General features: G+C 36.8%; 3 protein-coding genes across 10 annotated transcripts; all 3 read left to right on the top strand.

Moving 5' to 3' along the window:
* The first annotated feature begins 1,898 nt into the window (after nucleotides 1–1,898).
* LOC114323763 (disease resistance protein RPV1) lies at nucleotides 1,899–11,169 on the top strand. The gene is given in 8 exon segments (XM_028271433.2): nucleotides 1,899–2,304; nucleotides 4,091–4,628; nucleotides 6,976–7,178; nucleotides 7,181–8,073; nucleotides 8,209–8,661; nucleotides 8,786–9,700; nucleotides 9,783–10,287; nucleotides 10,681–11,169. Coding segments are annotated over 8 exon segments (3,588 nt in total). The 5' UTR covers nucleotides 1,899–2,282; the 3' UTR covers nucleotides 10,740–11,169.
* A 145-nt stretch (nucleotides 11,170–11,314) lies between these two features.
* LOC145820087 (uncharacterized) lies at nucleotides 11,315–15,946 on the top strand. The gene has a single exon (XM_082914685.1). It carries the CDS (start codon nucleotides 11,982–11,984, stop codon nucleotides 12,579–12,581), a length of 600 nt encoding a protein of 199 aa, XP_082770811.1. The 5' UTR covers nucleotides 11,315–11,981; the 3' UTR covers nucleotides 12,582–15,946.
* Nucleotides 15,947–16,101: 155 nt separating this feature from the next.
* Nucleotides 16,102–22,777, top strand: LOC114289438 (disease resistance protein RPV1). Of its 8 annotated transcripts, XM_082914678.1 has the most exons (9): nucleotides 16,102–16,851; nucleotides 17,904–19,005; nucleotides 19,086–19,532; nucleotides 19,648–20,556; nucleotides 20,692–21,292; nucleotides 21,421–21,646; nucleotides 22,013–22,086; nucleotides 22,196–22,373; nucleotides 22,594–22,777. In XM_082914678.1, exons 1-6 carry the CDS (start codon nucleotides 16,382–16,384, stop codon nucleotides 21,450–21,452), a joined length of 3,561 nt encoding a protein of 1,186 aa, XP_082770804.1. In that variant the 5' UTR covers nucleotides 16,102–16,381; the 3' UTR covers nucleotides 21,453–21,646; nucleotides 22,013–22,086; nucleotides 22,196–22,373; nucleotides 22,594–22,777. The 8 variants fall into 8 exon arrangements, with proteins under 8 accessions (XP_082770804.1, XP_082770803.1, XP_082770801.1 ...); XM_082914677.1 differs by having other exon boundaries at nucleotides 22,196–22,777; XM_082914675.1 differs by having other exon boundaries at nucleotides 20,692–21,646.
* Nucleotides 22,778–23,021: the final 244 nt, after the last annotated feature.

Below are 23,021 nucleotides of genomic sequence, written 5' to 3'. Positions count from 1 at the left end.
AGGTATGCCAGAAGCACACTCCCCCCTTAGAGGTTTTCCTATACATATAACCATAACATGCACTCTAGGTATCTATCTCAAATCCATCTCTCTACATTCCTCCTTAGAATTCTATCTTCCAAAGAACTAACTTCATCGTCGGAAGGCCTTGAGAAGGACACCCACTGGTGAGTTCTCAATGTTTGTTTCTAGGATAAACACATCGATACTTGTAGCCTATTTGATTGCTCCAGCTTGACCGTGGATCCAGTCACCTTTGTAAACCCACGTTGATTGATTGTCATCACAGAGTATACTGCATGAAGATGTTGAAGAATCTAACCCACGAAACATGACTACAATGGCAGAGAAAAGGATCAAGAAATTAAAAGAATAATATCGAAGTCAGGCGCTGTTAAACCTCTTTAAGCCAAACTTCATATAGAAGATATGAAACTTTTCCTGGACTAATTTTGTCAAAAAAAAAAAATTCAACAAAGCCAAGTTTATTTAATAAAAGTATTATTCTAAAGTTCCGAGACATGAGCTCGAATGCTAAGCTGCCTATTATTTTTTGTGCCTTACATCAAAATATTTAAAACTCGTAACTCATTCAATACTTTTTATAAGTATGTCAATTAAATATCGAAATTAAATTACTCTGCTTGTTTTGGACTACTTCAATACCACCTATTAAAACTATTGTAGCGGTTACCTTTTAACATGATCACACACCCAATTGCACTTTCTGATTTTCTCGTTGTAGAGGTTTTTAAGCAATTACTTTTTAACATGTTCACAGGAAAAAAAAAGACTTCATTGCATGAAAGCATGTAAGTATGAAAAGTTATGGTATACATACAAGATCAGCAGAAATGGAATTCCCAACTTGACATTTATTCAATTAAATTCTTACCCATATCCGCATCATTGAAGGCATCCACCATCTGAAATCCTTTGGGGGAATTACTTTTAGAGAAAAACAATTACAAAAATATGGAAGGTACAAATGATTTTGTGCTTGTTTGTGTAATTTCTTTCTTTCTTTTTTTTCTGTCTAATTGATAAGTAATTCTTTCATGTCTTCTTTGTGGACTGCAAGATTTTAAAATTATGAATTGACAAGTTGTAGATTGGTTCTATTGCCCCATTTGAAGCCTACAATAAAATATTAGTATCAATACACATCACAAATTCAGATAGCAAAAACATAACACATACAGAGCCAATTTCATAATATACATATAGAAACAATAAAGTGATTGAAGAGGCTATTTATATTTGTAAAGACATACAGAGGTTTCCTGTTTTTCTATAAAAGTCGACTTCTATAAGAGCATCTCCAATGCACTAGGCATATAATACTTGTCAGTTAAAATGCCTAGTGTGATTTACTTTTTTTTAATTCCAATGCACTAGGCATATGATTAGGCATTTTTGCTCAACTCATATTCACTAGCCACATGTAGCTAGCCTTCAACGCTAGGCAAAATGTATTCAATCGTTAGGATCATTTCCCTCCATCTTTGTTGTTGACGTGACATTCTATAAAATTAATAGTATTTAGATAAATAACTAAAATAAAGAGTATGGTTGGAATAAAAATAAAAAACAGTTGATAGGCAAAATAAAATATATACTTTATAATAATATTTAGATAGGTAAAATGCCTACTACCGTTGGAAATCTAATGCTTTATAAAATGATAAAATGGTGTCAGTGGATGTAAATAGAAGTCGATCAAAAGCAAATATTTTGCTTTCAACAACAATTGGGGTTGTGTAGCTTGATTAAAAGTCAATTTTGTTAGTTTATTCAATAACATTACATTTTTATTTTTTCATATGTTTTTTTAAAAATTTTGAAAAAATTAAAAAATTAATCCTTAACCTACTTTTGAAAATAGGCTGCATTTCACACGCGGCGAACCAGAATCAAATCAAAGAGGTGAGTTGTTAGGCCATTTTGATACTCTGTTATTCTATTTCTCCTCCAGCCCTTGAAAAGATCAGATCTATTCAACTCACCCACCTTTTTTGGAACCCAAACTCACAATTTTTTTTTATTTTTTTTATTTTAAATTTTTGGGCAAGCCATTTATTAGAAGGGTCTTGTCTGGATAGACCCAAATCATGTATACACAAACGCAGCCAGAGCAATCAAAAAAGGATTTTGTTTGTGAAAACACAGCGCATACATAGCTTTTTCTTGAAGCAAATGACCTTAACCCTAGATGGTGTCAGTGGATCACCAATAATCAGAATTCATTCTTCCATATATGGTTTGTGCAAACAGAGCAAACCATGAGAGGGACCAAGAGGACAGGTGATTGGTTGGTAATTTTGCCCTCTTGTTCTTCTTCATGATCATGTTCTTTTTTTTTATTTTTAATTTTAAATTATGATTACTACTATTTTTATGCTTTTGCTTAATGTGGTAAAACCCAACATTCTTTTACCATTCTTTGTTCTTCTTGGTCGGCCACCCATTGTACTTTCTTGATAGACCCAAAGCACACCATGCTTATACATGTACATATATATATATATATATATATATACAGAGAGAGTGAAAGATTTTGGGTTGTTGAGCTTTTGCGGATGTGTAGAAGGCAAATTGCATATTATTGGCTACGATTATAAGATTAAAAGGGGTTAATATGTTTGTGGAAAGTTCCACATTGCCTGAACTGTGGATCTAGACAGGGTGTATGTTGTTTTGCCTCAATGAATTAAAATTTTTGTAGCGGACCACAAACATAAATAAATAAATTTAATACAACTCAAACCAATTGAGAATACCTCAAATATCTGGCAATGGTTACAGCCCACTACACTCAGTAACCTTCTTTCAAGAGAAGTTCGTTTCTTTTATTTTAGTGGAGGTCGGTGATGTTGCCAAAAACTTTAGTGGTGGGTTTGTAATACATTAATTCACAGCCAAAATATTTTTTTACTAGCTATTGGAGGCTTGGCCTTGGTAACCTATTAATCTTTTGTCTGCTTGACAAACATTGGAGTTAGATCTGTTTTAGACTTTTTTAGGGGGAGACATTCATGTTGGTTTCACTGCCGGCTTGTTCTTAACATGCATTTTTTGCATTCAAATGATGGATTCCATGAGTTTGTCCTTTATTTTGCCTATCAGAAAAGAAAAGGGAAAAAAAAAAAACTGAAAATTTTCTCCTACTGGGGTGTTAGTAAAGCCGGTGCTGACGTTTTTGACCTGAGTTCCTAGAAAGAACTCAATTCTTTTGTCTGATGTCCAAGTGAGTTTAATCATTAAGCCAAATATTTATAGCCTTCCAACAACCTATAGAGTTAAAGGCCATTTCTTGCCATATTATACCCGCCATCAATTGGAGGGATTGAAATGAATAGAGAAGTTAGGAATTTTCCTTTTTGTTGGAGCAAGAAAGAAACATTGAACGCGGCAATGTGAGCAACCTGGAAGATGCATGAACTGTTGGTCACATTAAGGAAAAATAAATAAATCATGATGTTTGGCTAGGAAGGAAATGGTGGGATAATTTACCAGGTTAGTTCCAAGGCTTTGGTTCAACAAACTTTGATTTGATAATTTTATTTAGGTAAATTAAACTGACTTGTCTTGAAGTTTGAAGAAAATACAAGTCTCAGAGTTTTGACATAATTAAACTAACTTCTCTTTTAGTAAGGTTAAAAAAATCAAAATTAATATAGATGGTAAGGACACAAAGATACATCCGGTAAAATATACATTTCAATGTAGAAGAAATGACAACATCATTTTTATATTCATACGACTAACAAATTTTTGATGAAAATGGAGCCAAGTATTATATTAATTAAAATCTTAAGGAAACTCAGTATAATTATGCTAAGCTTGTGGGTCTTATTGTATTTTCTTCAATATTAAAGAAAGGTCAGTGTAATTTACCTTTTTTTAAATTTCCCTGTGGGTGTTGACCCTATTAGTCATCTTTTCATATGGATATCATGATTTTGCAAACTAATTTGGCTCATTGATTTTGAATATGTCGCTTCTTTAGTTAATTCAAAATTTTTATTTCGTCTTCTACAGCTATCCATGGTGCCCTCTCAGACTGAATAGATTTTTCATTTATGTGCAGAGTTTTTCCCAATGGCTGCTGCAAGGACCCAGAAAGCCTCCTCTTCCTCGTCTCGAAGTACTTATCAGGTGTCCTTGAGTTTCAGCAACAAAGACACCGGTTGGTCCTTTACAGATCATCTTTATACAGCACTGGTGCGTGCAGGAATTCACACTTTTAGAGCTCATGATGAGCTTGAGAAAGGAGAAGATATGGAGTCAGAATTTCGACAAGCAACCCATGAATCCAAGATTTCAATAATTGTCTTATCAAAAGATTTTGCTTTGTCAGAATGGTGCCTTGATGAACTTCTAAAAATTCTCCAACGGAGGAAGGCTGTTGGACGTAAAATTTTGCCAATCTTCTATAAAGTGAACCCGTCTGAAGTTCAGATGCAGATGGGGAGTTTTGCAGAAGCGTTTGCCAATCATGAAGAGCAATTTATGGTGGAAACAGATGAAAGGAAAAAGGGATGGATGGAAAAGGTGGAGAGGTGGAGGGTAGCCCTCAAAGAAGTTGCAAATATAAAAGGGATGGTCTTACAAGATCAAGCTGATGGGTAATTTTCTCAAAAACCTTTTTAGGGACTATTAGGTTTAGGATTCCTTATTGTCATTCAGTTATTACCACCTTTTAAATTATACATAACCTCTGAGACTATATAGAATTTTATAGAAGGACAAGTAAAATTTGATTGCTTACTTAATGAAAGTTTTGATGAAAATATTAGGCTCTGTTTGGTAGAGCTTTTGAAATTTAATTCTACCCCTTAGTTTGAGTGTGTTGTTTGGTTACAACTTTAGAAAATTAATTCTACACTCACTTTTCAAAACATTTTTCAAAGCACCCACTTTTTAATATTATATGTCACATCACTCAATTCCAACTCTTTTTAAAACTCATAACGAAATAAATTTTGTACACTCAAATCATAATTCTAAAACTCACAAACTCAAAATACAACTCTATTCTCAAATCATAATTCTAAAACTCTACCAAACGCAGCCTAATATTTTCAAGGACTATTTTAACTTTTAAGGGCTACAATAGCTTAAGTTTTTAATATTTCAACGACATAAAGACTCTAAAAGGATATATGTTAATTAGAAAAGAGTTTGAAACAACGAAATGAAGTTGGAAGGATGTAAATGTTTTGTTATCCATGTTATATGGACTCAGGTATGGGTATTGTGTGCCGTTGCGGGTGTTGGTGCATGTGAAAGCTTAGATCTTCCTAAACCAAAATATTAGGATATTGAGATATGCATCCAAAAGTTGGATATGAGTACAGAGATACGCCTTTAACACTTATTTTTTGCGTATTATATAATTCTTAGATAAGACGTTGTAAATTATTTAAAAATTTACTTAAAATCAAATGGGATTCAAGGAAATATGGAATTTATGTCACCTATTTGTATGAGAAACTAGAAAATTTTCTTTACCAGCAAAAGTGAGTGTCTTTCTTTCATATATCATATAAAATTACAAGATCCAAGTGTCTAAATTGGGTATGGGTGTCAGACACATTCTACACCTTTACCCATGTCATATCAGGTGGACACAAGTGCATTGGGGTAAGTAGAAGAGTCCATGTAACAAGCTTGTTATTTTGGAAAATAAGAGATCATAACCAAACCAAACCAAGCCTTAAGTCCCATCAAATGGGATCGGCTGCATGAATCCTTCTTCTCCAAGTCCATTTCGTTAGTCAAATTAGGAAGATTCATATCTCTATTTACTACACTAGTCCACATCAATCTAAGTCTACCCCTTCCCCTAACACTACCATCTACAGTCACTGTATCACATCTCTTCACTACTGTCTCTATTGGTCTCCGTTGTATATGACCAAACTATCTCAATCTATTCTCTCTCAACTTATCTTCTATTGGTACTACTCCTACCCATTCTAAAATATACTCATTCCTAACTTCGTCTTTTCTAGTGTTGTCACACAGCCACCTTAGCATCCTCATCTCAGCAACACTCATCTTATCTGCATGTTGTTTCTTAGTTGCCTAACATTCAATTAGATGACAAGTTGTGGAGGAGTTTCTTGTTTTACATGATCATTTTAGCTTTTTCGTGTATATATGAAATGACTTGAACTTTATACCATGTGTAGTTCTTCGTTTGTTTTTTCGTTTTTTTTGCTTTGAACCAAATTAACAATGGAGGACAAATAAAAGGAAAAAAGGTTAATAATGATGATTCCATATGAGTTTGCTCCATAGATCTAGCAATTATTATCTAGAATCGTGTCTACCTTTAGAATAGTGCTTTTCTTTTTACGTCATAATAGTTACGTTCTTTTAGTAATTGGGACATTCAACCTTCATGTGCTTAGCCGAATAGAACTTTTGACATGTGAAGTTTTAAATTCAACTTTCATGTGCTTAGCCTAATAGAAGTTTTGAAATGGGACTTGGAAACTTGGGGCTATGTTTTCACTACTAACTTATATGAACAAAGGCATTGTGTGTGAAAGATCTCATTGTACATGCTGAGTAAGAAGCATGGGTCTATATGTGGCCAGCTTTCTTCTCTCTATTGTTGTAGATAATCGCAGCAAAGAAAGACTCTCAATGACTTCTAGTGTTGGATATTAATTGGTTCCCAAATAAGCTGAATTTGTTAGTTACTATAGTAAATATGAGCTATTTTTAACATGTCAATTTGCTGTAAGTAAATTTTATTTGAATTTAGTTTTAACTAATCCTTTTATTAATTTTAGATATGTTTCAATATGTAGTGTTCTAGATGTTTTACTTGTATGGTATAGGGGAAAATTAAAATCATGAAATTTGTTTTATGTTTTTAGTGTTTTCATTTGAATTTTTTGTTCAAACTAACTCATGAAATGCTTACTCTGCTCTGTTTTTAATTTTGATCACATTTTTTAGGCATGAAGCAAAGTTCATCCAAGAAATTGTCAAAGAGATCCGGAACAAAGTGAATTGTAGAGACTTTAGTGTTACCCAACACCAAATTGGAATAGATTCTCGAGTCAAAGACATTAATGTTTGGTTACAAGATGGGGCAACTGATGTTGGTATAGTGGTAATATCTGGAATTGGTGGAATAGGGAAGACAACCATTGCCAAAACTTTTATAACTTGAACTTTGACAGATTCGAACGTAGTAGCTTCCTTGCAGATATTAGAGAGACTTCAAAACAACCCAATGGCTTGGTTCGTTTACAAGAACAACTTCTTTCGGATATTATGAAGGGTAGAAAGCAAAAAATTGGCAGTGTTGATGAAGGAATCATTAAGATTAAAAATGCTTTAAGTTGTAAAAGAGTTCTTGCTGTTCTTGATGACGTGGATCAATTGGATCAGTTAAATGCACTACTAGGAATGCAAGATTGGTTTGATTCGGGAAGTAAAATTATCATAACAACTAGGTATGAGCAATTGCTGAAGTTATATAAAGTGCACGAGATGCATAAGGTTAAGGAGTTGGACGATAATGAATCACTCCAGCTCTTCAGTTGGCATGCCTTTGGACAAAGTCATCCTATTGAAGGGTTCTTGGAATACTCAAAAAGTGTACTACAGCACTGCAGAGGGCTTCCTTTAGCTCTTCAACTATTGGGTTCTTCTCTCTACGGCAGAAGTTTAAAGGAATGGGAAACTGCATTAGAGAAAATGGAAGCAATCACAGGCAATCAAATCCTACAAACACTAGCTATAAGCTATCTGTCACTAGATGATCATGACAAGAAATTATTCCTTAACATAGCTATGTTTTTTGTTGGAAAGGACAAGGAATATGTGGTTAAAGTACTAGATGAATGTGATTCATTTACAACAGTAGGAATTGAAAACCTCATGGATAGAGGTCTTATAACAATTGGAAAAGGCAATAAGTTGATTATGCATCAATTGCTTCGTGACATGGCAAGAAAAATTATTCACCAAGAGTCACCCAATGAGCCTGGGAAACGAAGAATACTGTGCGATCATGATGACTCCCTTCATGTATTGAGTAAAAAAACTGTAAGAAACATGCTTCCTATTGGTCTCCTAAAATAAAGAAGAAATAAAAAAATCTTCTTATTTGTGTGTATGAGCTTTTCTGTCTTGCTTGTTAAATGACCTTTTTCTTTTTCTTTTTTTTTTTTTTGCTACTAGGGTACAGAAAGGGTTCAAGGCCTCATCCTCAATATGCATATGTTGACGAAAGATAAGTATTCCATGACAACTTTTAATAGTCATGCAAAACGACACCCTTTGCAAGATACTCCAGACAGATCCATTATGCCCTGCCAAAGCAATCCATGGAAACGGCGTCGTCTTGGCTTGTTCTCCTGGCAATCAATGACCACTGTGTTCACAAATTTATTACCCCTGCCAAAGGAGGTAAACTTCAAAACTGATGCATTTGCGATGATGCACAAACTAAGACTGCTCCAACTTAATTATGTGCAACTCGGTGGAAGCTATAAAGAGTTCCCTAAAAAATTAAGATTGTTGTGTTGGCGTGGATTCCCTTTAAAATCTATACCTAGAAATTTTCCTTTGGAGAGCCTGGTTTCTCTTGATTTGCGCAATAGCAGCTTGGAACAAGTTTGGAAGGGAAGAAAGGTAAACCCCCCCCACCTTTGTGTAGAATTTGTTGATTAAATTTGAGTTTCTAAGGACTAATCTCTCTCTCTGTCTCTCTCTCTCTCTCCCTCTCTCTCTCTCTCTCTCTCTCTCTCTCTCTCAGTTTCTCAAATTGTTGAAATTTCTTAATCTCAGTCATTGCCATAGCCTTATCAGAACCCCCGACTTCACAGGACTTTGTAGTCTTGAAAGACTATTGCTTAAGGACTGTACATGCTTGGTCAAGGTTCACGAATCCATTGGGGACCTAGAGAAACTTGTTCTTTTGAATTTAAAAGGCTGTAAAAATCTTAGGAAGCTTCCAAGAAAAATTGGCCAGCTAAAATCCCTTGAGAAACTCATTCTATCAGGTTGCTCAAACCTTGAAATGTTGCCTATGGAGCTTGAGAAATTGAAACCTTTGACTGTACTACATGCTTATGGGACAACCATAAGTCAATCATGCTTTACCATTGGAAAGAGTGATTCATGGCCAAAAATTCTCTGGTCTTGGCTGTCAAATCCAAGCAAAAATTTGGATCCGTCATTGGCTTTTTTCCCACGCACTTTACTAAAGTTAAGTCTTAGAGACTGCAGTTTATCAGATGACGCTATTCTAAGGGACCTTAGTGGCCTATCCTTGTTATTGGAATTGGATCTAAGCCAAAATCCAATTTCTAGCATACCAGAAAGCATCAGTGGCCTTACTATGCTCAAGTCTCTTTGGTTAGATACGTGCACAAGGCTCCAGTCACTTCCAAAGCTTCCATCAAGTTTGAAGGAACTTGTTGCAAGAGATTGCAAATCACTGGAAAGAATGACAATTCCTTCAAACCTGTTGAAATCAATGAATGTCATGCATCTAAGTGGTTGCGACAAACTGTTTAAGATTGATGGCGTGTTCCAGTTAGAACCCATAGGGAGCTTTCATCCAGAAATCATCAAGAATTTGGGCTTGCTTGACTTGGTTTCCGAAGGAAACATTGAGGTGGAATTGTGCAATAACTTGACATTTACTCGAAAGAAGTGGCCCCTTCAGGTGCTCTCTCTGTCTCTGTCTATGTTTCAGTCTCTATATGCCTCTATAAATATGTATCTAACATTACATTTTCATGGCATAGGGGCTCTATGAATTTGGTATATTCAGCACTTACCTTCCTGGCAGCAAGGTTCCATATTGGTTCAGCAATAAGCGTTTGGATTCTTCGATGTCTTTCGTAGTGCCTTCTCTTCCTAATTTCAAGATAAGAGGCTTGAATGTGTGCGTTGTTTATGTATGTTCACACTCTCATAAAGATGGAAATTTGCATGATTTTTCTATTAAGATTAGTAACAAGACCAAGGGTCTGGAATGGATCTATGGCCCGACATTCCACGGCAATGAAGATATGATATGGTTAAGCCATTGGAACTTTAGGAATCAGTTGCAAGCTGGTGATGAAGTGAATGTTTCAATGGTTGTTGGAGTTGGTTTCAAGGTAAAGGAATGTGGAACCGACTTTTTGTATGAGCATGAAGAGAAGTGTTCCCTATCAAATAGTGGAATAGAAGTAGTCCAACATGGCAACTTTCCTTCTTATCAGAGTGTTATAGATGGAGATTTGTCAGCATATCAGAGGACCGAAGGTGTGTATCTCCTCTGCCATTATAATCAATATCTGGACTTAAATCCTCCTCAAAACCATTCAAGTGATTGATGGGATGTCCCCAGTGTTTACAAACCTCTTTGCTGCACAGTAGTAGCTACAGGTGTGTATAGCTTACCATTTGCTTCAAGTACTAAAAATAATCACTTAAAAATATAAGCATCATAAACCTCTCCAATATCAAGACATGGAAAAGATAATCAAGTTGATGATGCTAGAAGATATGCTTTGGCAACTGATTTGAACATTTTTTAGTTTCTTTTCAGACAAAAGTGACCATTTCTCTTAAAGTCAACTCGATAACTTGTTTAATACCTGTCATTTATATTTATTTAACGATTTTGACAGTTCTGGTGATGTTTACCTTTTGCAGATGAACAGGAGGAAGAAGGTCATGAAAAAGACAACAATGAAGAGATCAAGATTTTGTAAATTTTCATATCCTCCATTCCTTGTTGATCGCAGAGTTGCTTGGGCTTTTGTTAGCCATTCCCAGCTTCTTACGAGTTGCCATCATTTTTGGTATTTGATTTACAAGATTATCATAATATCCACCAAATTACGTGTATTTAGCTGTAGAAATGAATGTGTAGTAACATCTTTCTCAGCATTGAGGCCAAGAAAAAAAGAAAAAAAGGTGATACACTTTATAACTCAGTTTGATTTTTATGTTAAACACTCATTATCTTTTGTATTTCTTTGAATTGACCTTGTTGTGTACTGGTTATTTGTATTGCATATATGCATGTATTAAAACCTTATTCATTTCAACATTAACATATATTGAAATGTTTAAGTATAAGCTAACATGTATACAATTCTTGCTCTCATTTTCCCCTTTAATTTTGGAGTGGGGATTTCACTCTTGGGATCTTCCTACTCATTCTTTTGGTTACTGTCATATGTTCTCTTACATTAATGGAACTCCCTAAGAATGTGCAACACAAAGTCATTAAAATATGTATGCCATTTTTCTTAATTGTAGGATTGAAAGCAATAATTCATGCATTTGATAGTCTGCCAACTCATCGCCTACTCCAAATTTGTTCAGCACTACTCTAAATTCTTCTTTTAAGGTGGACAACCAAAAGTATGGTTGAAGGGACTAGGAGGATATAAATATGTCACACATGCATCCTTTATGTTAGAATTTACCATAAACCTACCACCTCACCTACTCCACTAAACCTAACCCACTACACCACTACCACCTCCACTTCACCTACTCTCCAACCACTACCACCTCCACTTCACCTACTCTCCACCTACTCCCAAACACACTCCTATATAATAGGAATCCTTGTAATTGTAATATACACAACACATCAAAATCAATCAATAATAAGATCATCAGATACATTTATTCTCTCTGTATTTTTCTCTTTATACATTGATTTTTAACATGGTATCAGAGCAAGGTTAACAACTTAGTACTTCCGCTTCACCGGCGGGCGGCAGCCTCGCCTTGGCCGCCCGCTGGACCTCTACACATACCTTCTTTATACCTTCGTTGGCATCATCCCTTCCGACCCTCTGCATCTTCTTCTTACATTCCTCTTGCTTGTCTCCCTTGGAGTCTCCGACTTCCTCTGTTTCTCAACCGCTCAGGAACTTCTTCCAGTCACTGTGATTAGTTCATCAAGCTGTGCTCAAGTGCTTTTTTACAGAGCTATCATGAGCCTTGGTGGCCCTTCCGTGGGTTCTGGTGAGAGAAGTGCTAGAAGGGCATTTGAGTTTGGGAAGACCCATGTGGTCAGGCCCAAAGGCAGACACCAGGCCACTATAGTCTGTTTGCACGGCCTCGGCGATAATGGTGCCAGCTGGTCCCAACTCCTGGAGACGCTCCCTCTTCCAAATATTAAATGGATTTGCCCAACTGCTCCTTCTCAACCAATATCTTTGTTTGGTGGTTTTCCTTCTACTGCTTGGTTTGACGTACACGACCTTTCGGAAAATGCTCACGATGATTTAGAGGGTTTGGATGCAACAGCAGCACATGTTGCAAGTCTGTTATCCACAGAGCCCACTGACATTAAGCTTGCAGTTGGAGGTTTTAGTATGGGTGCAGCAACAGCCCTCTATTCTGCAACTTGCTTTGCTCTTGGGAAGTATGAGAATGGCAGCCCATACCCAGCCAATTTAAGTGCCACTGTTAGACTAAGTGGCTGGCTTCCATATGCAAAGAACTTGAGTAGTGGGATAGAAGGGAAAGATAAAGCTCTTCCAGTAACCCAGTTCCCTCGTTCACTACACCCACATTCTTGTTTTTTTTAATCAACCCACTATCTCTCACCCTTTGCGCAGTGATTGATTTTTTATTTTTCTCTTCTTTTTTTTTTTTTTAAAAAAAAAAAAACAAACATCATCATCTCCTAGCCTGGCAGCCGTATCATCCATCCTCTTTTTTATTTTATTTTTTAACCCACTCCTGCACCCACTCAATCTCCCTCTCTCTCCTCTTTTCTCCCTTTACTTTTTCCCACTCATACTTTTTTGGTTCCATCTTTCCACCCACGCATGTTTCCCACTATATGCTTTCTCCATTCATATTTTCTTTTTATTATTCTTATTATTAAAAAAAAAAAAACAAAAACAAAAAAAAAAAAAGAGGAAGAAGACGAACTGCAAACTCATTTTATTCATATCGGGCCTCACCCCGATCACCATTTTACACCAAAAAAAAAAAAAAAACCCACAAACAAACCAACCACACCCACAGTGGGATTTTTCTTTTCCCTTCTCTATTCTACTGCAGGTCTCTTCTTCTTACTTTTATCTTGGGTGTCCCGTGCCAGTCCGGTCTCCGTGTTTCCTAGACTACCAAGCAAGTTGCCTCCCCCCTGCTCCTCCACTGCAGCATATGGTGGCGGACCTCCAAATCGCCACATCACGGTGGCCTTCCGCTTCAGCTCCTTATTTTCTGCTTTCAGCACACTTATCTCTGCTCGCGCATCCTTATACATGCGTTGGAGCAGAGCCAGCTGGGCGGTTAACTGCTGCACCTCATTTGTCCTACTCTGCAGCCGGTTCGACAAGTTTGTGACCGCCGTCATGCTTTCCACACATACCTTCAAAGTATACTGATTGGCTTCCACATCTGACTGCACTGCCATTCTTTGCTCCACAGACCGCATCGGAAAGTTCAACGGAGCAAACTCCGGGGCGCTTGGTTGAGTTTCCAGTGCCACCGCACCAGTTCTCTCTCTTGTTGACTCGTTGAGGTCGGGAAAGAGGGTGAGCAGCCCGCGGGAAGACGATGCAGCCATTTTCTAGGCAACAGAGTGTTACACAGTATCTCTCTCAGCAATCTCTCTCAGAAAACAGAGTGTTACAGAATCTCTCTCAGAAATCTCTCTCAGAATATCTCTCGCAGGTTTTTTTGCCTCAGCCTCAGCCTCCGTCTTATAGCCGAGGCAGCCACGCGCATCGCGCGCCTCTTACCGACAGACGACAAACGGGCGCGCAAGCCAAGGCGCCCACGTGCCTCGCCATCATCATGTCCGGCACACCTTTTTATGGATTGGGCACGCCTTTTGATGGCACGCCTTTTGAAAAATTGGGCACACCTTTTGAGGGTGCATTTTTTAAGGGTCCGACAAGACTCTATAAACTGTCCCGACATTAATTTCGGTTAGCTCCTTTATGGGTCCGACAAGACTCTGTAAACTGTCCCGACATTGATTCCGGTTAGCTCCTTCATGGGTCCGACAAGACTCTGTAAACTGTCCCGACATTGATTCCGGTTAGTTTCTACAAGGGTCCGACAAGACTCTGTAAACTGTCCCGACATTGATTCCGGTTAGTTTCTACAAGGGTCCAGTAAGACTCCGTAAACTGCCACAACAACTGTCACAACATTGTCTGCTACAACGGTCCGACATGACCCCATAAACTGTCTTCTACATCGGTCTGACACCGCCATCCAGTGTCCTCTACACCGTTATGACACCACCATACAGTGTCCTCTACAACGTTATGACACCCCCATACAGTGTCCTCTGCAACGTTATGACACCACCATACAGTGTCTTCACCAATGGTCTGACACGACCATACAGTGTCTCCTATCCTTTTTTTATTTTTATGTATTTTCTTGTTTTGTTCCTCTCTTCAAACTCAAGTTGGTTAGTTTCTATCCTCCTTGAGTTTGCGGGGGGCTGTTAGAATTTACCATAAACCTACCACCTCACCTACTCCACTAAACCTAACCCACTACACCACTACCACCTCCACTTCACCTACTCTCCAACCACTACCACCTCCACTTCACCTACTCTCCACCTACTCCCAAACACACTCCTATATAATAGGAATCCTTGTAATTGTAATATACACAACACATCAAAATCAATCAATAATAAGATCATCAGATACATTTATTCTCTCTGTATTTTTCTCTTTATACATTGATTTTTAACACTTTACATTCAGAGTGCCATCAATGGATATATGTTATTCTGCTCTCTGCAATCACTGGTTCAAAACTCATCAAAGAATCTTGAATTATAGCCTGGATAACTGGACTGATTAGGAGAACAATTCGGTAAATTACAAATTGCGATCAATAATTAAGCATTTTGATACTTCTTTGGAATGACGAAAATATTTTAGTGCAATGTCTTCTGCTGCTTCAGAGAAACTCTGTTCTTAACAAAAGGAAGTTGCACATAGAACAGGAGAAAAAAACATACTTATTTATGCATGTATATATTTCTGAAAGAAAGACAGAATACAATACAAAACTAAGTTAATTAATAAAGAACATTTTCAGTTCAAGCCACTTTTATTGTTTAATCTCCTGACTCTTGGCTATATCAAAAACAAGATAAGGAAAATAAATTCTAAAGATAGGTTAAAACTGGAGTCATTGAATACAGTGATGGGACTGCAAGTTGCATACGCAGAGAAACAAATTCTCAGGATGCTGGGGGTAAGTTTCCTAGTTCAAAGGGTAAGATAGGTGGTCTATTTGCAGGGTATTTTTAATCTGATATATGTTCTGGTTTGTTGTTACTAATTTTATCTTCTTTAACAACCCTTTTGGTGCTCACTTTCGTGTTATATGTATGTATGCTGTAAACATTTGTAGCTTTTACAATGATTGAGATTCCTATCCAATTCAGGCTGATTTGGCTAAAAGGTGAGGTCATTACTAAACATCTTTTAATGTGCATTTTTATCAGATATGTCAACAAAATACTTCTTTGGTAGTTCAAAATGTATAACAAAAGGTTCTGGGTTTTGTTGAGTTTCTTTAACATTCATCGCAGCTCTATATTTTCCTACACCCAGGTGCAAGCCTGAAACTGCAAGGGAGGTGTGTTTCTGAAAGCAATGCCATGATGAAGCCGATAATGACCTATTGAAGGAAATGTGAAATGAAAACAGTACAGAAGATAAGGCAGCACTTGATGATAACATACCCCTTAAGTTCCAACAGTTTGGTTCAATGAACTTTGGTTAAATGGCTTAATTTATTTTGATCCCAATGACTTTGTTTTCTCAGCCCTTTATTTTATTAAATCAATTGTGTCTCCATCATGATTTCTCAAAGTCATTTGGCTTGTAGACTTTGATTACATCAATCCTTTGTATATTTAATTATTTATTTATTTATTATTTTGGCATCTTCACAGGTATATACCTATGTTGCCTTGTCTCCATCATGAGTCAAAGTCATTTGGCTTGATTACTTTGATTACATCAATTCTCTATATATTTAATTTATTTTATTTTTGCATCTTCACATGTATATACCCATTGTGACTTCCGTCCATGGATATAGATTCATTCTTCGTATCTGGTTCAGCCTCACAACCCTTCGCAGGTTGGTAAGAAGTCAGTCTTGTTTGGTAAGACTGAATTGGACAAAGAAAAGAGAGTGCTCGACCAGAACAATGGCCAACAAAGACTGTAATTACATAGATAACTGCTCCTCCCCTTCTCCGTCTTTAAGGCTTGAGGTGAACCCGTATGGTGGCTGGAAAGAAAGACGACCTCACCTTCTCATAGATGGTGTCAATCTCTGAAGCTACATAGTTACTTCACTTATCCTTCTTTTGGAGTTCTATTAGATGGCTGCATCCTCTTCCATGTCTCGCTGTACTTATCAGGTGTTCTTGAGTTTCAGAGGCAAAGACACCCGCAAGACCTTTACTGATCACCTGTATACAGCTTTGGTGCAAGTGGGAATTCACACCTTTAGAGATGATGAGGAAATTGAGAAAGGAGAAAATATTGAATTGGAACTTAAAAAAGCAATCGAGCAATCAAGGATTTCAGTAATTGTCTTGTCGAAAGACTATGCTTCTTCAAGTTGGTGTCTTGATGAACTTGTAAAAATCCTTGACCGCAGGAAAAAATTTGGGCATGTCATCGTGCCCATCTTCTATGGCATAGAACCCTCCAAAGTTCGGAATCAGATAGGAAGTTTAGCAGAAGCATTTGCAAGGCAAGAAGATGGATTGAAAGTGGAGAGGTGGACGCAAGCTCTTACAGAAGTTGCAGATTTGGGTGGGATGGTCTTACAAAATCATGATGATGGGTAATTTCCTCTAAAACCCCTTCTTGGGCATGCCTTTGTGTTCCAGATCTCATAAAATTGGATTTTGTTACATGTTTTTGTTAGTTTTCTAAGATGATACTAAAAATTATTACTAAATGAATGACTCAAGAGTGTCTTTAACAAAGTCTCACAAAACCTGTGAAAGAGATTGAAACTATAGAAGGGAAATATGCAAATAGCTTAGTGGTTTACACCTGACCTGTTTTGGTGTGGGTTATGGCACACTTTGCAATTATTCCTAACATAAACAATTACCATTTTGACAACAACGAAGGCAACAACTTGGTGTTCCAAAATTTTCAGAAAGAAAGCAAGAACAAGATGTAATAGAGGCATACCTGTGATTCAAAAAGATAATATAAGTACACGGGTGAATATATATTAAAAAATTATGCCTAGTTTAGTTCCATTGAACTCATAGAATCACGGTTAATAGGCTGAGTTTGAAGTTTTAACCACTGAACCCATAGCTAACACATCTTCATGAGAATTTGTAAAGTATATTATTAAGACTATGATGTCCAACCTATTTATTGGAAACAACATATACAGTTGCAAAACAATGCGAACTTGGTTTGGTTTGGTCCTGCTGTTGATATACAATCAATAGGGCTTATATAAGATGACTGAGCGGGGAATATATGTGCATAATACAAGTATAGTTTCACCAGATGTGCAAGAGAGATTTGCAGTCATATGCAATGATCCACTGTTTACATCATGACAGAAACTTTGATTCTGTAAAAAATTTCAGGGTGCTCTTTTATGAGGCTTCATTATGGGAAGCTTCCTGTTTAGAAGAGGAAACAAAATAAAGAGAAGCATCAAATATGAGAAGACTAAATGGAATATCTTGTTCATTTTAGAGGCAATGCGAAATTGATGATATGAAGTTAATTCTAGTCGTGATGGTGCAAAATTAAAGACCATGATTCTTTAAAGAATTTTCATGTGAATTCAACAGTTCATCTATATTTCAACTCAAGACATGCTCACTTTACTTTGTTTTCTGTTCTGTTTTCATTATGTAGGTTTGAGTCAAAGTTTATCCAGAAAATTGTTAAAGAAATCAGGAATAAATTGAATCGCACAATCTTGAGTGTTGCCCCCTATCCAATTGGTATAGATTCTCGAGTCAAGAACATTAACTTATGGTTACAAGATGGCTCAACTGATGTTGGCATATTTGTGATCTATGGGATGGGTGGAATAGGGAAGACAACCATTGCCAAAGCTGTTTATAACCTAAACTTTGACAAATTCGAAAGTTGCAGTTTTCTTTCAAATATCAGAGAAACTTCAGAACAACCCAATGGTTTGATTCGTTTACAAAAAAAACTTCTTTCAGATATCTTGAAGGGGAAAAAAGAAAAGATATACAATGTTGATAAAGGAATCACTAGGATTAAAGATGCTGTATGTTCTAAAAGAGTTCTTATTATTCTTGATGATGTGGATGAGTTGCGCCAGTTAAATGCGGTGCTTGTAATGCGAGATTGGTTTTATTCAGGAAGTAAAATTATCATTACAACTAGAAACGAGCAACTGCTAAAGGCCCATGAAGTTTGTGAATTGCATAAGGTTAAGGAATTGGATGACAACGAATCACTTCAGCTCTTTAGTTGGCATGCCTTTGAACTAGACCATCCTCTTGAAGCTTATGTGGAGCACTCCAAACGTGTAATAGAACATTGTGGAGGGCTTCCCTTAGCTCTTCAAGTTTTGGGTTGTTCTCTATCTAGAAAAGATGTTAACGTATGGGAAAGTGCATTACAGAAATTGAAAGCAATTCCTGACAATCAAATTCTTAAAAAACTTAGGATAAGTTATGATTCTTTGGAAGATGATCATGACAAGGATTTATTCCTTGATATTGCTTGCTTCTTCATTGGAAAGGACAGAAATTACATGCTTACTATATTAAAGGGATGTGATTTCTATACGGGTGTTGGAATTCAAAACCTAATTAACAAATGTCTCATAACCATTGATAATCGCAACAAACTGATGATGCATCAATTGCTTCGGGACATGGGAAGAGAAGTTATTCGCCAAGAATCATCCGAGGAACCTGGAGAACGTAGCAGACTGTGGGATCATAAGGATTCATTTAATGTATTGAATGAAAAAACTGTAAGAAACATCTTTCGCTTATGCATATGTGCTTTTTGTGCAATCATTCTCTTCACTTATCAAATCCTTTTGGTTTTCAGGGTACAGGAACAGTTGAAGGCCTTGTCCTTAACATGCATATGTTAAAGCACGACAACTCATCCAAGACAACCTTTAGCATTAATAACAGGAAACGACACCATGTCCAAGAATATTCAGATAATACCATGCTGTCAGCCCAAGGCAATTCATTAAAACGACGCTGTTTGGGCTTCCTCTCTTGGTTGCCGACAAACACTGGCTTATTTCCTGTGACAAGTGAGATTGACTTGAAAACTAATGCATTTGTAGAGATGCAGAATCTAAGATTGCTCCTGCTCAGTTATGTACAACTCACTGGAAGCTATAAAGAATTTCCTAAGAAGTTAAAATGGTTGTGTTGGCATGGATTCCCTTTAAAATCCATACCAATCAATTTCCCTCTGGAGTGCATTGTTGCTTTGGAAATGCGCAATAGTAGCTTGGAACAAGTTTGGAAGGGAACCAGGGTTTGCTAAACTGTTCCATTCTTTTCTTTAGTTTTTTGGATTTCAACTTCGCATATATACAAAGTTATTTTTTATAAATTCTTTTTATTTAATTTTATTTAATTTTCTGATACAGTCTCTGGAATTATTGAAGATCCTTGATCTCAGCCATTCCCATTGCCTTACCAAAACACCTGACTTCTCTGGATTCCCTAGTCTTGAGAGGTTGATTCTTAAGGGTTGCATAAGGTTGGTTGGGGTTCATGAATCCATTGGAGACCTAGAGGGACTTGTTTTTTTAAATCTGAGAGGCTGCAAAAATCTTAGGGAGCTTCCTGTACGAATTTGTATGCTTAAGTCTCTCGAAGAACTTATTCTCTCAGATTGCTCAAAACTTGACAAGTTGCCAGAGGAGCTATGGAGAATGGAGTCTTTGAAGGTGCTTAATGCAGATGGAACTGCAATTAATCAACTATCATGTACTACTAGAAGGGTTAATTTATGGGTTTCGTTCTTCTGGTCTCGTGTATCAAAACCAAGAATTTCAGAATTGTCATTGGCTTCTTTACCACGCTTTTTGGTTATCTTAAGTCTCATGGATTGTAATCTATCAGATGATGCTCTTCCAAGGGATCTTAGTAACCTGCACTCATTGCAGAAGCTATACCTAGGTGGAAATACATTTCATAGCCTACCAGAGAGTGTTAAATTTCTCACTACTCTTCAGTCCCTTCATTTAGATTTGTGCAGAAGCCTTCGGTCTCTTCCAGAGCTTCCATCAAGTCTGAGGAGGTTGAATGCAGAAAATTGCGCATCATTGGAAAGAATAACAAATCTACCTAACTGGTTGAGATCACTAAACTTAGACTTATGTGATTGCACTGAACTAGTTGAGATTCAGGGGATGTTCCGGTTAGAACCCATTACAAAAGTTGATGCAAAAATGATAAACAATTTGGGCTTGGTCAATTTGGATACCATGGGAAATATTGAGTTGGACTTGTACAATAACCTGACACAATCAGGAAAGAAAGGTCCTATCCAGGCACGCTCTCTCTCTCTCTCTCTCTCTCTCTCTCGCTTCCTAATATATATAGATATATATACATATGTAGTAGTTAAGAATAATTGTATATATATACATAAGTAGTAGTTAACAATAATTGTTTCCATGCTACAGGGATTCTATGAATTTGGTATATTTAGCACTCTTCTTTCAGCAAGTGAGGTTCCAAGTTGGTTCAGCAATAAGAGTAAGGGGTCTTCAATATCTTTTACTGTGCCTTCACTTGATCTTAAGATTGGGGGGTTGAATTTTTGCGTTGTTTATACACTTCCTGACTATGACGGAGGTTGGGCTTTTGATGAAAACTATCTTGGAATCAGTAATGAAACCAAAGGTCTGAATTGGACCTATGCTCCAATGTTCTTTGGCATGCCAGAAGTCAACAAACACATGATATGGTTGAGCCATTGGAAGTTTGGAAATCAGTTGGAAGGTGGCGATCAAGTGAATGTTTCGTTTGATATGAATGCTTATTTCCAAGTAAAGGAGTGTGGGGTCCACCTTGTGTACGATCAAGAAGAAAAGGTCATCACCGAATCAAGCGTTGAGGAAGTAGTCCAAATCTGTACCTATCCCTGTTATCAGATTGTCATTGATGGAGATTTGTCAGCATATCGGACAAGTGGGGGCTTATTCCTTCTATGCCACTATGATTGCATGATGCGTCGACGATGCTCAATTGATGGATGTGATATAGATGAATACGAGACTACAGGTTTGGGCATCTTCCTATTTGAATCAGTAAAATAATAGAACCTATTTCATCTGGAAAGATTGGGGTTGTTGATGGTCATGAAACAATGCCTTAATCTGTTGGAATTTTTGGTGGTGTGTGTTTTACAGATGAAGAAGTAGAAGATGATGATGAAGAATAGCATAGGGTGAACTGATGGTGGTTGTGGCATGAAAATTAACATTCTCAGATCAAATTAATTCGTCTCAAATCCATTATAATCAAAATTTTGTTACTGATAAAACATTATTCTTGTGGTAATGCGTTTTTTATGCAGTTTACGGGGTTATTTGGTTGGAGTGTAATGCCAGGATCTTTGAGGATTTGTATGAAGAGGTGGGCTCTTTATGGGATAAATAAAGTCTGTTACTTGGCATCTTTTTGGGTTTCAGCCTCCACTTCCTTTATTCGAATTCCACTTTTATTTTTATTATTATTATTTTTTTTTCTTTCTGTTGAGACATGGGGGCAATTTGTGATTGGCAATGTGAGATTTTGGCAGTCCTTTGTTTTTGCCTTTTTATTTTATTTTATTTTTTGGAGGGCTTCTTGTTCTCCCATTTCTCTTGTTCTTCTCTTATTTTGTAATAAAATTTCTTTTGTTGCTGATTGAAAAAAATGTTGTTAGTGATGATTGTAATTTGTAGTCTTATAGGCCTGCCTATCAGGCAAGCTGGGCTTAACTTCCCCTTGCAATGACAGGCATCAAAAAAGGTTTAAGGATGGCTGGGATGCCTCTGCCAGAGTATCGGTAAATTCAGTCTAGGAACTAAAAGGTAAGTAATTTCACATTTGATTTTTGGGACCTGACTGAAAATAATTAAAGAGAATTGCAACTTATGGTCACTCGAGAAGGTTAAAATAATCTTCTCATGTTTTTGACAGGCTTGCGTGGTTTCATGTCAGTTCAGCCCTAAAATAATCTTCTCAAAATCTTCTGATGTGCTCTTTGCTTTGTCAAGGGTCCTCTAAAGTGAATCCATAACCCAGCATTTATGGTGTTTCAAGGGCCAATAAACTATACAATGTAGTGCCATTTCAGATTTTTAAATCAATCCGAAAGGTGAAAATCATATGAACTGTCATCCTCAAGGCATTTTGTTGTCGGTGAAAGAAGTGCATAATTCTAGTGTGCGATCAATAAGAGAACTATACGAAGTCAAAATACCGATGAGATGATCTAGCATCTTTGCATTTTTTTGGTTGAAGAAATATGGCTTTGCTCTTCTGAGCTTGCTTTAGACTGTTATTTACATATTGTATTTATGGGATTTCTTGGACAGGTATGAGCAAGAGTGAAACAGAGCTCTTGGCGGTGGCCACGTGGAAATGGTCTAACCATCTTCTATTCTTAACTTCATTCTTCATTAACGTTTGCTAGGTTAGATCAACCAAGTTTCAGTATATGATTATCAACATTCAAGTTTGTATCCAGGAATATAAAAGATCTTCTATTCAAAATTTCAATTCGTGGACTCCATTTTTTCTCTTCCAACCTTAAAATCCTCGTTGACTCGATAGGGAGACCTCATGATATATCATATATGTATAATGTGTGTGTGTGTTTTTTTTTGGTTTGTGCAGACACGTTAGTGTTATTCAAGATGGAGCTGTAAATATCGACATTGGTTTGCACAAAGGATGAATATTGGCAATGAAATATATTAGGCCAATGTTCAATACATGCATAATTGAAGCTAGATTGGTCAAT

This window comes from Camellia sinensis, chromosome 2 (assembly GCF_055761805.1).
Source record: "Camellia sinensis isolate YWXY chromosome 2, ASM5576180v1, whole genome shotgun sequence".
Lineage (NCBI taxonomy): Eukaryota > Viridiplantae > Streptophyta > Magnoliopsida > Ericales > Theaceae > Camellia > Camellia sinensis.
This window is presented reverse-complemented; position numbering and strand designations above follow the sequence as displayed.